Here is a 15928-nt window from a genome sequence, read left to right as displayed (position 1 = left end):
AACTCTCAAATGGCTAAAATCAGAAAGAAAAAAAAAACGTGTCTCAAATCCTTCATACCTCCTTGTTTCTATGTCCCTCTTAGTGTAATTTTATATTGTCCATTCACAATAGGCAGTGTGATTGCCCTAAATATGGGATTGGCCACTGCAACTGGCCTGATTATTGGATTGGCCAATGTAATTTTATGCTACTTGATGAGATGCAATAGGGATCATTATTGCCCTTCAGTCACTTGACAGATGAGCTCATATCTACACTAGTCTACTGGTCTCCAGAGGAAGATGAAGGTCATGTGGATTACAGCCACAGTATGCCAGTATAGAGCAGCCAACCCCACTGCCAACATGAGCAAGCCCAGTCACGATCAACAAAAACACTATGAGCATTTACATACCATCATGTTCTACTCTGGTCTATAATTTTATTTGTGACAGATGCAACTGTATCACATAAAATTGCCAATAATGTAGATAACAATGCTACACATATCATACACTAGCTGGGAAGGACTAATAATTCTGAGTTACAGAATGAGAATTGAAAAGAAGTTAACTAGGTAAATAAGGGACCAATGTTTTCCTTGGCATGGCAGAATAAAATACTTTCACAACAATTAAAGGACAGAATGGCATTAAAGTAAGTCTTAAGAAAAGTTAGAAGCCAACTGTGAAGTGCTCGGTAGTTCAAGTTAGCATTTGGCATTTATCTGGAGAAAAGTAAGTAGCAAACAGGTCTGGTCTTCCTTCAGGTTATAAAAATCCAGAGTTGAATTTGAGTTGAAGATTTTATATTCATCCAGATGGCTGATCTAGGATCATTGGTTGAAAATGGAAGGGAAGAAGCAGACATTGACTTAATTGGAGATAGTGTGGTAGTTTGGTACAAAAATTTTAGAGAATCATGGTGAAATTTCTGGTGCTACTTTTATTATTTTTTTGTGACCTTAAGAAAGTCATTTAATCTCTCTAAATTCAGTTTCTTAACTGCAAAACAAGAATTACAATAGCATCTCTCTGATGAGAGATGCACAATAGGAATTCAATGATACAGTTTTTTTTTTTTAACAGCACTAGCCCTAAAATTGTAAAGCTGAGGTGAATAGATACTATGTTCTCCCAAATTTAGAGAAATATAAGCCAGCACTCCTTCCCCTAAACCAAGTGAGTAGGACACAAAGAAAACGGATTGTAGCAATTTTAGATAACTACAAAAAGGGTTCACTGCTTTGCCATAGGCTTGTTAGGGGGTGGGAATGCATTAAGCCCAATTTACTGTCACTTATCAGAGAAGAATGCTATGAAATAAGTCTTAGAAAAGCCAATGTGTGACCTTGACATCTCACCAGGAGATATTGGAAGAAGGCAGGCTGGCTGGAGCAGTCTACAACAGTAGTCCAAAAAGGGAACAATGGCAGAGCATCCAACCAGAATGGGTTTCACTCTCAGGTGAAGTACACATGTGCACTGGACAGCAAGGGACTGTGAGATTGGGAGCAGACAGCAAGTGAGGTGAACCCTGGAAGTAAGTTGGCGTAAGACACCCTCCTCCTCTGGTGACCATCCCCAGGGGTCCTTTCAAGAGCTCTGACACATACTTTACTAGAGAACCAACGTTTGGGTATTTGACCTGTGGGAGGCATCAACAACTAGCACAAAAAAAAAAAAAATCTTGCCCTTTCTTTTCTACATACCCATCAAGGGCAATTCTGAAAAATCTAGATACAAACTTTGCCAAAGGAAGAAGAGGAGCAAAAATGGGACCATTCTTCCTTCGCTAGGTACCGAGGGTCAGGCTGGCCTTGTGGTTGTGGAAAACACTTTGAAATGGATATGGCATTGGCTTTGATTTAGACTGGACTTGAATTTTTATATCTGAAATTGAATCTTAATTACTGGCATGGGACTGTTGTTTCAACAAAATGAGGCTGAAGAGCTGTAGGATCTGTCTAATAACCCCTGAAGGCATAGGAGTGGGAGATTTTACAGAGCATGGATGAAAGAAATAATTGGAGGAAAAAAATAAATGTTTTAAATCAGTATGCTGTTGAGTTAAGATTGCTCCATATACTGGTTTTATAAAGAAGTAACAAGACAGTTGATGAAGCACTTAAGACAGTATGTGGCACATAGTTAGGGTTCAATATATGTTAGCTGCTTTTACAGTTGTTGTTATTTGAAGGGAAAATGTCAAATTTCAACATGATCCAAAGTGGGAAGGCTGTATTGAATAGTAACAATGGAAAATTACAAAAGCAAAGACCAAAGAGCCATGTGTCAGGCATCACATAATAAATATTCTGAACTTGAATAGAAGAATCTTTCATAGTTTCTTTAATTTTAGGATTCTATTATTCTAAGTGTGAATTATTTTTCCATGTAAGAAAAAAATCTGTTTTCTCCCATATTAGACAGTCCAACTCTTCTTACATTTTTTAAATTAAAAAAACATAGATTATTATTTTTATCCCTTAAAAGCATCCACTATTACATCAATATCATTCATCCTTTCAGTTTGGAGTATTAGCTGTCTTTATCAAATGCAAATCATGAAAATGTGGCTGTCAGTATTCATTCTCTGATGGCTTCTTCTTCATCTTTGAAAATAATACTGACATAAAATGAGTGAACCCATCACTATAGTACAGCTAAAACTGTCTGGCAAGGGACTAAGCTTTTATGTAACAGTAACTTACTTTCTTTTGTACTAACTCATTTTGAGTTTCTGCATAAAGGCTATTTCAACAACAATAAAACAGATCAGAGGGTAAGCAAAGTATTTCATTTTTTTTAAGCAACTGTCATTTTGAGAAATGAAAAAAGATTCTTTCTTCCAACTCAGAGAATAAAGCATTTCATTCTAAACTCGAGGGAGAGTAGTTCCATACTTACGTCTTGATTGGTCATCTCCCAATAGGGTCTCTCCCCATAAGACACAACCTCCCACATCACGATTCCATAGCTCCAGACATCACTGGCAGAGGTAAACTTTCGGAAAGCTATAGCTTCTGGGGCCGTCCATCTGATTGGAATTTTGCCTCCCTAAAATTGAAAAAGAATACAAGAATTCCCACATACTTCAAGCACATTTGGGGATATTGCTGCCTCACTAGAAAGATCTAGAAAGAGATGTAACATTTTTAAGTGAATCTGTTTGACAGCATTGCAGTCTCTTTTCACATACCTCAGCCCGTAAGCACTTGTAGACTGACTACTAATTGGCTGTCCAGAAGGTTTCTGGTTTAAATTCTATTTGGCTACTGGAACACATACAGGACCCACATCTCAATTACAGTATCAGGATGGCAACTCAAAGAGGGGAAAGCAGGCAGTCAAGCAAATCAATAAGGTAAACTTTCATGACTTTCTAACAGAGAGTAAAGGACTTAAAATCCCAGGGTAGTTTTTTTCTTCCTTTCTTTAACATAGGAATTATAAATGGAAAGTCTTGATTGCTGAATGCAACCCTGAGAAGTTTAACAGTAAGATGAACATGAAAATCAGATATAATTATATTTCCCCCCGACATTGTGCAATTTCTTTTAGACTTGATTTCTCTTATTTTCTGCCAACATATTTTGGTGTTTTTTCTGTTACATACTGTTTTTGTTTTTACCTAATAGATAGGTATCTCACTTAATTTAACCAAATTAAAAATTATTGAAATTAGATTGTGGGGAAAAATTTATGACATGATATCAAGTTTGGAGTTTTTTCATGGTAAAAAAAAAAAAATTGGTTTGGTAGATTTCCTCTTAGTTCACAAAATAAACACTTTTATATCCTCCCGGCAAACTTAGGAAACCAAACATTTCATCCATAAGCAAAAATATATTAAAGGGGGAGGGTACAGGATTTGAATATTTTCTTGCAGAAAAGATTAACTTATGCCTTCCCATTTTGCAGAGAGGGAATGATTTAATTCATACACTAGGGAAAAAAATGGAACTTAAGGAAATAACAGCTTCCTGTAACATTTGAAGTTGTTCTGTGAGCTGAAGTTAATTTGAACTATTCAATCTATGTTTAAATTATTTGTTCCTTAGATATATGGTAACACCACTTTAAAAAGACTTTCCTGATACATACTTTTGTTAATTAAATATTCATAGGTAAGATTATATCATTAGGGTTGGCCGTGTGTCACTGTGATATTCTATAACGATATAATTACAGAATTATAGTTATATTCTATAACTAACTATACTATTCCTCTTAAAATTGTAGATTGTCAATTACTTTAAACTTCAGCCTAGAACTTTTCTCCCGGTCCTCTGACCATCATATTTGACATCGCTATTATCTGAAGTTCCCTTATCTTCTCATCTCTCAATATACGGATTTTCCGTAAACTGCTATTATGACCCATTTCAAAGGAGTAAGTCTTGAAGGTCTTGGGATCTCTGCCTCCCCTCTCCTCGCTTCCCCCCCACCCCGGCCCCCAGCATGATACATTAACACACACCTTGACAAATCTGTTTTATGCATTTAACTAAGATATCAACCAATCATACTGGGAATGGATTTGTCTATAAACTCCTTCTTGCTTAGGCCAAGTTTATTAAGTGTAACAGTAATCCAAACAGAATTCTTAATTGAGGTTTCACTTAATGCAAATAATGCAAATGACAATTAGCTTTAGAAGAGGAGGGATATCCCATCAATTAATTTATTGATTTATTAAGCTAACCATTAAAAGGCTTTGTTTGCTTAGATAAGTTACTCTTGGACTTCAGTATAGTACAGTCCCTAAATATCCATGAATCACAAAGCAACAGCTGAAAAAATAAAGCCTTATAATCTATGAAAAGAGTTTATCGTTAGACTGTGAGTAGAAGTAATTTTAAATAATTGAATTAAATAAGCAATGTGTAACATATCTGTCTTAAGAATGTGAGATGACTGGGGCGCCTGGATGGCTCAGTCGGTTAAGTATCTGAACTTGGCTCAGGTCATGATCTCACAGTTTGTGAGCTTGAGCTGTGCTCACAACTCAGAGCCTGGAGCCTGCTTCAGATTCTGTGGCTCCCTCTTTCTCTGCCCCTCCCCGCTCTTGCACTCTGTCTCTCTCTCAAAAATAAATAAACATTAAAAAAAATTTTAAAAAATATGAGATGCCAAAAGTGTCCTTCTGTATTGACACAACAGTTAACCAAATCCTATAGTGAAAAAGATACAATGATAAATTTTTAGCTTCACAAGGAGTTGGAACATCGAAGATATTTAACTTCATGTTTTCATGACATTGAAAGATTTAGAATTAAACACAGTTTATGATAAGGGATTCAAACTCAAAAGGTGCAATACATAGAATGCTCCAAAAATTCTCTTACACCAATACCCACAGTTTTCCACAGAAAGAATTGTCAGATATATACCATATCGATTCAGGAAGCAATTACTTTGCTGGAAAAGGGTGTTGATTTATGCTAATTATGACAATATGAGTTAGTGGCCAACTTTCCATAAATGTGGGCTTAGCAGTTAATATAGCATGTCAGGAAAGTAATTAGGCATTAAAATACTTCCAGTGAGTCAAAACTTTTTGAAGAAATAGTTATTTTATTCCCTACCATGTGAGTCCTTAAAAGGTAGGCTTAGGTATTTCATTTCTGTATTTGTTTTACAAATGAGGACACTGTGGCACAGAGAGTTTAAGCCTCCCAATGTTATACATGTTTATATATTCATATATACATATACATTTATTTGTTTTAGTTAGGAAATTCTCTAACTTTCTCTTTTACATTTAAAACTCTGTATGTACAATTTTCGAAGCGTTGTATTCACTCTGACCTCAAAGTTTTTGTTTTCAGTATCTGTAAGGGAAAAAAAAATGAAATCTTGTGACCCATACGGTGAATACTTTACTTATTTGAGTTTAATATACAAATTTGCTGCTATCCAACCTGTAGAATGATTACATTTTTTTTATCTCCCCCTCCCACCATCCCTTTTTCTCTCTGTCTTCCTATGGGAGAGGAATGTTCTTTTTACTATTTCCTTTAAACACCTTTAAAAATTAAACATGTCTAGTCTAGTGTTTCGGAAATGCATTCTGTTAGATCTTACCCTGGTGGTATAGGCTGCCTCGGGATCGTCTTCCAGCACCCTGGAAAGTCCAAAGTCAGACACTTTGCACACAAGGTTACTGTTGATTAAGATGTTTCTGGCAGCAAGGTCTCTATGCACGTAGCCCATGTCGGAAAGGTACTTCATTCCCGCAGCGATGCCTCTCAGCATGCCAACAAGCTGAATCACAGTGAATTGCCCATCGTTTTTCTGTAGAAACCACGTAGAAATATTAGTCCTGCGGCAATAATTACTGGGGGAAAATTTGAAAGGATCTTCCTTCAAGCGCCAAATTAATAGTATCACCAAATTCATATGCCATTCTTAGCTGAAGGAGAATGGAAAAAGTTATGAAATATTTTGTTAATTTTGTAACATTTACCAGTCCTCTGCTTGGTCAAAGCAGATCAAGACTTTGAAAGCTCTTGTCAAAAATCTCATTTAGTTGCCCTTTTCTGCATTGTAATTCCTTTACTCTCAGTAATCAGAGGAGAATGTTCATCACTCCAACCTAGCACCTGCCTTAGATGAACATGGCACATTTTTGAGGTGCTTTAAAATAAGTTAGCTGGATAGGCATATTGGAGTAAAAAAGAAGTGGCTGGAGGAGACAAAGGAGTTTCTTTAACAACAGATGGGAAAAAGATCACTGAGCAATGACCAGACAACGTTAGCATTTCTTAGAAGCTTGCTGTCTTTGTCAAAGGCACTGAATTTACTGCAGGTACATGGAATAAGGCCCAGCTAATGATTAACTTGATATAAAGGAATGATATAATCTTAAGAGACTAGAGAACTTGAAGATACGTATAAGAAATTTGACAACAGAATCTGGTAGAGTCTGGAGATTAGAAGAAAACTTTGCCTTATCAGTAGACAGCTGTCCTCTTCAATGCACCAGTCCTTGGAATAATCCTCAAGAAAGTCATTGTCCCATCACCTTGCCTAATCAGTAGTAATAGTTGCTACACTAAATGTGAAAACCTGCCAGCCTACAGGTTTAATCAGGCCTGCAAACATGTTACATTGTCCAGCACAAGCTATTTAGTAATATAATGAGTTGCCAACAATTAAAATTTGGACACTTGCACATAAAAACAAAACAATATTTTTCCTGGGACCCAGAAGATCTGACAACATTAGTGATACCATCTATTATCATGTAATCATTCCACTGGTAAAAGTGGTGGCTGACCCTCAGATGGGTTAGAAGTCTATTGGGTCCCTTCATTAATACAGAAAAGTTGCATAGACCTTTTACACATTTTTTTCCTTGCTCTACCTGACATTATATACTCTGAAAAACTGACTATTTGTAAAAAAGCTTCTTTTTTTTTCCTTTTCTTTCCTTCTGTCTTTTTCCTTGTTTTCTTCCTTTTTCTCCCCTTTCATTTTTTTGGGGGGGCAAATTAACATATATTTAAAGAAAATATATGGGGACATATGGTTTGGATTTGTTTACATTTCTGAAAAGGACAATTTTCAGACCAAAGTTTATTTTTGGAGTATAAACATTCTGACCCCCGAAATTTCTATTTCAAAATTCTGCTTTACAGTGACTTAATTTCAACTTCAACATCATAGCCAATATACAAATAACACTTTGAATAATTAAGTTGGTCTCAAACCTACCTTTAAAAATGTATCTAAAGAGCCATTTTCCATGTACTCTGTCACTATCATCACGGGTTTGCCTGAAAAGAAAACATGGTATGAACTGTAATGTTTTGATTTGGCATTCTTATCTAGGAAACGTTTGCCATAAGTTATTACTTCTTCCAAATTATATATATTCTTTTAAAAAACATCCTCTTTGAGTAGCAAGTAAATTCATGACATGATGATATCTTAGTGTAATGGGAAAGTATCACAAGAATAATAATAGACATTTAAGATATAAAAATACACAATTTTCAATATTAAAATCAGTTTGTCAAAAATAGTTTAAGCCTGCATTTTAGTTTAATACAGGTAATGATATAATATGCCAAATAACATCCAGCAAAGAACTGTGAACATATTTATCTTTCCCACAATTCTGAATAAAAATTCCTGTCTATCTAACTGTCCTGCATGCGACCCCTTGAATATAGGCTGTATTTTCCTAACTTTATTTCTATGTTCTTATAACTCCTTTCCTCATGGATACATCCTTTTTCCTGTCTGTCACACACACTCTCTATCAGCCCAATTTTTTTTCATTCCTCAAAACTCTGTTCTATGGCCGTTGGGTGGGGGAATGGGCTAAATGGGTGATGGGCATTAAGGAGGGCACTTGTTGAGATGAGCACTGGGTGTTATATGTAAGTGATGAATCACTAAATTCTACTCTTGAAATCATTATTACATTACATGCCAACTAACTTTAATTTAAATAAATATTAAAAATTAAAGAAAAACTGTTCTAATTTCTCTTGCTATCTGGAAACTTCTCTAGCAATCACTGTTTCCTCCCCTTTCATGTCTGATATAGAAATGCAACCTAGAGGTCAGCTGGACAGACTCTGAAGTCATGCTGCATGGCTCTGAATGCCAGATCAATCACTTACGATGCAATCTTGAGCAAATCATTTATTATCTTTGTGCCTCAGTTTTCTCATCTGTAAAATAAGTGTATTAATGTCACCTACTTCACAGAGTTGTGGTAAGTATCCAGCAAGTCATATGGTTATGCAAGTCACTCTGAATAGTGCTGGCCAGTTAGAATTTGATGTTTTGTTATTTTATAAACTTTAACTATGTATCTATGGTTTAAATTTCTTGCTGGATATAGGTTGACTAAGAGAATAGATCATATTTTATCTTCCATAAAATTATGGCACTTTGTATATAATGTATCTGTGATACAAGATGAAAAATACATGATGAGGGGCACCTGGGTGGCTCAGTCAGTTAAGCACCAATTCTTGATCTCGGCTCCAGTCATGACCTCATGATTCCTGAATTGGAGTCCCTCCCTGGGCTCTGTGCTGGTAGTGTGGAGTCTGCTTCAGATTCTGTCTCTCCCTCTCTTTTTGCTCATCCCCTACTCATGATCTCTTACTCAAAATAAACAGATAAACTTAAAAAAAATACAAGATCGGGATGCCTGGATGGCTCAGTAGGTTAAGCGTCTGACTTTAGCTCAGGTCATGATCTCATGGTCCATGAGTTCGAGCATGAGTCGGGCTCTGTGCTGACAGCTCAGAGCCTGGAGCCTGCTTCAGATTCTATATCTCCCTCTCTCTCTGCCCCTCTCCTGCTCTCTCTCTCTGTCTCTCTCAAAAAAAAATAAACATTTAAAAAAATATAAGATCAAAAATCCTTATTATATGAGAAAATATCTAAAACATGATTGTTAGTTTTATCACTCCACATTGACCTCACTATATTTTAAAACATGCCCCTTTACTAATTTAATAAAAGCATGTTACATAAAATTTGTGTTAAAATATTTTTTGTTTAAATTATTTGTTACATTTGTGTTAAATTTTGTGTTAAATTATTTGTTAAATTTGTGTTAAAATATTTGTGTTTAAAATATTTTGAGTTAAGTAAAAGGATACCTTATGTCAGAAAAATTGCTATCTTAGATGTCTATTAATTAACTTTTTGTATTATGAAGAGAAACACTTAAACAATCAGAACATGTTGGGATGAGCACTGGGTGTTGTATGGAAACCAATTTGACAATAAATTTCATATATTAAAAAAATAATCATAAAATGCATTATAATTAACATAATAGCATTCTCCAGAAAAACATCTGTATTTTACTGAAGAACTGATTAATTCAACCCATAGAATTATATATTACATATTTATTCATACAACATTATCTAGAAGTGCAAATAAACCTATAGAAAGTTAGACAATTACATATGACAAAGAAATAAGTAGGAAGAAAAAGGATTTTTTCATGTCAAGATCACTTAAAAGTTACTATTTAGAGTAATAAGGTAGTACTAATTTCTTACTCAGATAATTATCTTTTTAAAAAAAATACTTCAGAAGCAATATTCTTTTAATTGAATGTGATGAGTATATTACAAATCTAGACACATTTCTCTCTACCTCTTTAATGTTTAGAAAAGTATTTAAAAATTTTGTCTAAAATAATTCCTTTGGCATACGTTCGTAGACGCCTACGTTTGGTGAAACATCACATATGCAGAGAACAAACACTAGAGAGGGAGAGTCATCATTTGATCTGAACCTTGAAGACTGAAGGGGACACGCTTGTAATCAAAGGTAACATATTCCAGGAAGAAGAGGTAACATGTGCCAAGAAATCTTGTCATGAAAGAACCCATCAAGCTCAAATATGGCTAACGCCCTGGATTTTTGCCTTGTCAATTAGGAAGTGATAGGCGATGAGTTGGGAAACAAGTTTCTTAAAACCTGACTGGGCATACAATATCTTAGTAAAATAAATAAATAAATAAATAAACTCATAATGTATTTGCAAGTGCCTGTGACAGCACAAGAGAAGAAAATATTATGTTTTTTTTAATTAGTTTTTAATTGTAATCTAAGCTCATGAATAGAGAAGTGTTTCCAGTTTAACTTTATTTTAATTATATTGCCACACCCATTTTAATTCGACTTTTAAAATAAACATAATTGTGCTTTGGACCTTTTTAGTCACATTCTCACATCTCAGAGCCCATTTTAGCCTTTCTTTAATGTCAAAGCTCCCTCCCCCCACCCTTTTTTTTCCCCAAACTTCACAACTAATATACTTCCCCAGGGGTAATGGCCAAAATATGTGATAACTGCTTTGGCACAGGTACCTATGTGTCAGGAGTGACACCAGCCACAATGCTGGAGTATCCTAGAATGTCCTGCTATACCAGACCATCATCCCTTCATTTGCCTGATTTCAGGGATTCAGAAGTCACCAGGGATGAAGCTGAGTAGGTATATAAAGGGGACACATGGGTAACTATGCACCAGCTTTTTATCAAACACTATAGAAATATTTCAATAAATTTACAGCTAATAGAGTCAAAGAGTGTGTACTTGCTCAACATCAGCCCTGATCCAACTAGAAGGAGGCCTCCATTTTCTGGAATCAATCAGGTTAGCTCTTTTATTTTGACTTTGACTCTCACTTACAGAAATCCAATGAGGAAACTGTCATAGTATAATTGGAATTGGAAGAACTGACTTCTAGAAGATATCCAGAGAATATAGTCTTAGCTTTTCCTCATTGGCACCTCTCAGCTCATACCATGTAAGTAGATGTCTTGTCCATCAGACTGAAACCCTGATTCTTGTCTATCATTATCTACTCTACCCCAAGACCTTTATAATTGCAGCATCTTCCCTATATTCTGACTTATAAAACTTTCAGTTTCTTTCTACTCTCTTTTTCTAGAATTTCTTCATTCTATCTACCCTCTCGTTTGTTGGACTCTCTTTTTACCATTATGGGTTAGTGGTAAATATTTAGTACTGCTCACCCAAGGTCTACTGAGTAGAAATTGGATAGAATCCCCTTATAAAAACATATTTTTCTTGGCTAGATTTGTTCCTTAAATTCAACCCAAATTCACTAAGCTTAGAAGAAAAAATGTATACTCTAAAAAGAATGAACTGATCAGAAGACTATTGACATTGAAAAATATACATTTGGAAAGAAAAAAATAAATGATTACATTTTGGGGAAATGGGCACCTGGCATTTGTTCTATAAGATTTCCTAGATCTCATCACCTAGTTCCAAAAGTCAGATTAATTATTTATGACAGTGTAGGTTGTAATGTCAATAACAAAAATGTTATTTGAGAAATATGATAGGAAACTAAAATACTTTTCACATTTTAGAAAATGGGAGAAAAGCAATTAAAATGAATGTTTGCAAACAAGCATGATCTTCTTTTGTTGACAAGAATAAGACACTTCAGGACCCATTCGATTATTTTTCATGCTTGAGTCATTTTAATGCTAATTATATTTAGTTTGGCTTATGTTTTGTCTCAGTTCCTGCTAGCCTGCAAGAATGACATAGCAATAATTAATGTGGCTTACTCTAACCCTTGTAAATTCAATAAAACTGTATAAATCATTTTCCATTATCCAGCTCGAAGTACAAAGAGTAGATTTGCCAATAATTTTGAAAGCATATTATCAAAAATCTATATAAAAAGAGCTCATAAAGCATGTCAAAACATGATTCTAATCATAGAGTGGAGTTTTTATACTACTTTATATTATTTATCAAAGACCTAACCCAGAGTCTAAGTAGTAATAGAAACACATTATTTGTGGAATTCACCAATCTTATATTTTAATCATTCAGTATTGATAATCATAAAAAGAGCTACAATTTATGTATTTATTGAATTCTCACTTTTTACAGGGCACAGTGTTATTTTTAATTTTATTAAATTCCATAATAGTGATATTACAAAAGACTTTTTCAGAAAAAGAAGAGTGAGATTTAAAAAACAGATTGAGGGGCGCCTGGGTGGCGCAGTCGGTTAAGCGTCGGACTTCAGCCAGGTCACGATCTTGCGGTCCGTGAGTTCGAGCCCCGCGTCGGGCTCTGGACTGATGGCTCAGAGCCTGGAGCCTGTTTCTGATTCTGTGTCTCCCTCTCTCTCTGCCCCTTCCCTGTTCATGCTCTGTCTCTCTCTGTCCCAAAAATAAATAAACGTTGAAAAAAAAAAAAACAGATTGAATACATAACTTGGGTGGACGAGTACAAATATATAAGAACCAAAGTTGGGAATCGCATTATGTCCATTTGACTATAAAAGCTATTCTACTTTCCTCCGTACTATGATGCCTATGATTTCAAAATACTTATTTTAAATTTTATTTTATAATCTCACAACTATTTACTCTTTTGTGTTAATATAAGCTTGGTAATCATGACTATGGCATGATAAACTATCCAACTACTAATGACAGATCTGGTAGGAATTTAGCTTCTCTCAGTAAATAATATATCCTTACATATGACTATTACTTATATACGTTCTGAGTGGTCTGAAGTGTTATATGGTGAAATAAATGGTCTTGGATTCTATTTAGTTATTTTTTTTAACATTTATTTATTTTTGAGACAGAGAGAGACAGAGTATGAATGGGGGAGGGTCAGAGAGAGAGGGAGACACAGAATCTGAAACAGGCTCCCCCAGCTCCACGCAGGGCTCGAACTCATGGACCGCGAGATCATGACTTGAGCCGAAGTCGGACGCTTAACCGACTGAGCCACCCAGTCGCCCCTCTCGGATTCTATTTATATGAGGTATCTAAAGGAGTAAACCCATAGAAACAAAAAGTGGAAAGATTATTGCTAACACCTGGGGAAGGAAGAAAGGAAAAGCTACTCTTCAACCCGTATAAAGGTTCAGTATTATAAGACAAAAAAGTTCAGAAGATCACTTGGGCAACATTTTGGTTATGAATAACAATATTGTACTCCCACTTGAAAATTTAAGATTGATACATAAAAAAAAAATTGAGTTTGTTTCCTTACCCTGTGATTTTTTGGTGTTAATGTCTACCACAAATCCAAGAGAGGAGAGAATATGCCATCCCTGGTGATGTAATCTTTTTCCATAAGATATCTTAAAGTTAGCTGGAACAAACTTTGGGGAATCATTGATCTTGTCCTCGCTTTTCAGAGCATTACCCCAACCATAGGCACAGCTATCATCTGGGAGCTTGTTGGAAATGCATAATCTTAGTGCTCAACCTGATCTACTGAAGCAAATTCTGTATTTTTTTTTTCATTAAAAAATGTATTTAAATTCAAGTTAGTTAGCATTGAGTGTAGTATTCGTTTTGGGAATAGAGCCCAGTGATTCATCAGTTATATATAACACCCAGTGCTCATTCCAAGAAGTACCCCTCCTTAATGCCCATCATTCAGTTAGCCCATCCTTCCATGCCCCTTTTTCCAGAAACCTTCACTTTATTCTCTGTATTTAAGAGTCTCTTATGGTTTACCTCCCTCTCTGTTTTTATCTTCTTTTTCCTTCCTTTCTCCTATGTTCATCTGTGGTGTTTCTTAAATTCCACATATGAGTTGAAGCGTATGATATTTGTCTTTCTCTGACTTATTTCACTTAGCATAATACATTCTAATTCCACTCACATTGTTGCAAACGGCAGGATTTCATTCTTTTTGATCAACGAGTAGTATCCCATCTTCTTTATCTCTTCATCAGTCAATGGACATTTGGGCTCTTTCCATAATTTGGCTATAGCTGATAGTGCCGCTATAAACATTGGGGTACATGCATGCCTTCAAATCAGCATTTTTGTATCCTTTGGATAAATACCTAGTAGGGAATTGCTGGATCTTGTTAATTTCTTGAGAAACCTCCATACTGGATCCAGACTGGCCGCACCAGTTTGCATTCCCACCAATACTTCAAATTCTACATTTTAGCGATATCTTCGTATGCACATAATTTTGAGAAACAGTGAACCAAGCCGCATCACAAAAGTTGCAGCTAAATCTGGGCTTATTATTTTATTTGCTTTGGTACCACATGTTTTTTCTAAAACCGTTAGCTCACCAGTACACACTTGATACCACTTAGGGCTCCACACAAGAGCATTTGATTTAGAAGCATCATAATTCACTGGAGAACAACTGTCACTGGGTTTCTCTTAGAGATATTTTACAAGACTTATAAATAATGAAAAGTAAGCCTGTACTTACATATCTACATTTTTATTTCCCTCTGTCATTCTATTTGGGTTATATTCCAATTAGTATGAACACTTGCAGCTGTTTGAAATTACTTTTATTTTGACCCCAAGAGAAACTTGAGATAACTCAGATATCATGATTCAATTATTAATGGTTAATGGTCAATGAGAAAATGGAATCTGGAGCTTAGGGTAGGAATAGATAATGCTTATTAAGGGGGTAAGGAAGGGAAGATAAAGTATGGGGCAATTAGTAGGGTACTCATAGGGGCACCTGGGTGGCTCAGTCAGTTAAGTGGTAGGACTCTTGATTTCAGTACAGGACATGATCTCACGTTTTTGTGAGTTCGAGTCTTCCATCAGGCTCTCTGCACTGACTGCGCTCATGGAGCCTGCTTGGAATTCTCCCTCTCTCTCTGCCCCTCTTCCATTTGAGCTCTCTCCGTCTCTCTCAAAATAAATTAGTAAAATTTAAAAAAAGGGGCTCTCATATTTTAATTCCATTATGGTCCTTAGTTGTTGGTTAACACTTTAGGGAAAAATAATTTATAACACTATATAATTTTAATTTGGTGAAAGATGATAAAATCAAAAGTCTACATACATTACCTGAGATGGGATGATGAAAATACCAAATGTTTCTATAAATAAAAATTCCAAACTTTCCATAATATCCTCTTTTATTTCAGATTGTTTACACTGATAGAAACTTTTTCATCAGATGCTCATTTCTAAAATTAAAAATGAATTGGAATTGTTCTGACATTAGTGAAGGTAGATAATTACTTTTGGATTCAGAAAATATGGACTTTTCAGAGGAGGTGGGAATCCAAGAATTAAGAAATCTGACATCTTTGTTTTATTAATGAAAATACTTTAAAAATACAGTGTTTAATTTACTAATAAACAGTTATTTATAGTAATAAAAATTTATAGTAATTACTAATAAATAGTAATTGATTAGCTTTTGTTTCTATATTCTATATTTTTTTTTCAGATGAGCAGGATTTAAATACCAGGAAGAGCACTTGTAAATATCTAATAATTATTTTTCATATATTTTTCAACCTCTTTTTATGTCCTAACAAATAAAAACAGGTACTGAATTAATGAGCTGGCTTTTATATCTATTTCAGCTGTAAATATATTTCCATCATGGTTTGTCACTGGTTCATAGAATTTGTTTCATTTCATGAAATGGATGATGC

At 35.0% G+C, this 15928-nt stretch overlaps 1 protein-coding gene across 9 annotated transcripts in view; it reads right to left on the bottom strand.

Annotated features, from left to right (window-relative positions):
- The window catches only part of EPHA5 (EPH receptor A5), a 344908-nt gene that overhangs the window by 18916 nt on the left and 310064 nt on the right, over positions 1-15928 (bottom strand). For all 9 annotated transcript variants that reach the window (XM_045473882.1, XM_045473884.1, XM_045473883.1 and 6 more), the window contains 3 exons: positions 7702-7763; positions 6070-6279; positions 2890-3039 (listed from right to left, as the gene is read on the bottom strand). In XM_045473882.1, coding sequence (XP_045329838.1) covers positions 2890-3039; positions 6070-6279; positions 7702-7763 — 422 coding nt within the window. The remainder of the gene's footprint in view (positions 1-2889; positions 3040-6069; positions 6280-7701; positions 7764-15928) is intronic.

The sequence above is a fragment of the Leopardus geoffroyi genome, chromosome B1 (assembly GCF_018350155.1).
Source record: "Leopardus geoffroyi isolate Oge1 chromosome B1, O.geoffroyi_Oge1_pat1.0, whole genome shotgun sequence".
Classification (NCBI taxonomy): Eukaryota; Metazoa; Chordata; class Mammalia; order Carnivora; family Felidae; genus Leopardus; species Leopardus geoffroyi.
This window is presented reverse-complemented; position numbering and strand designations above follow the sequence as displayed.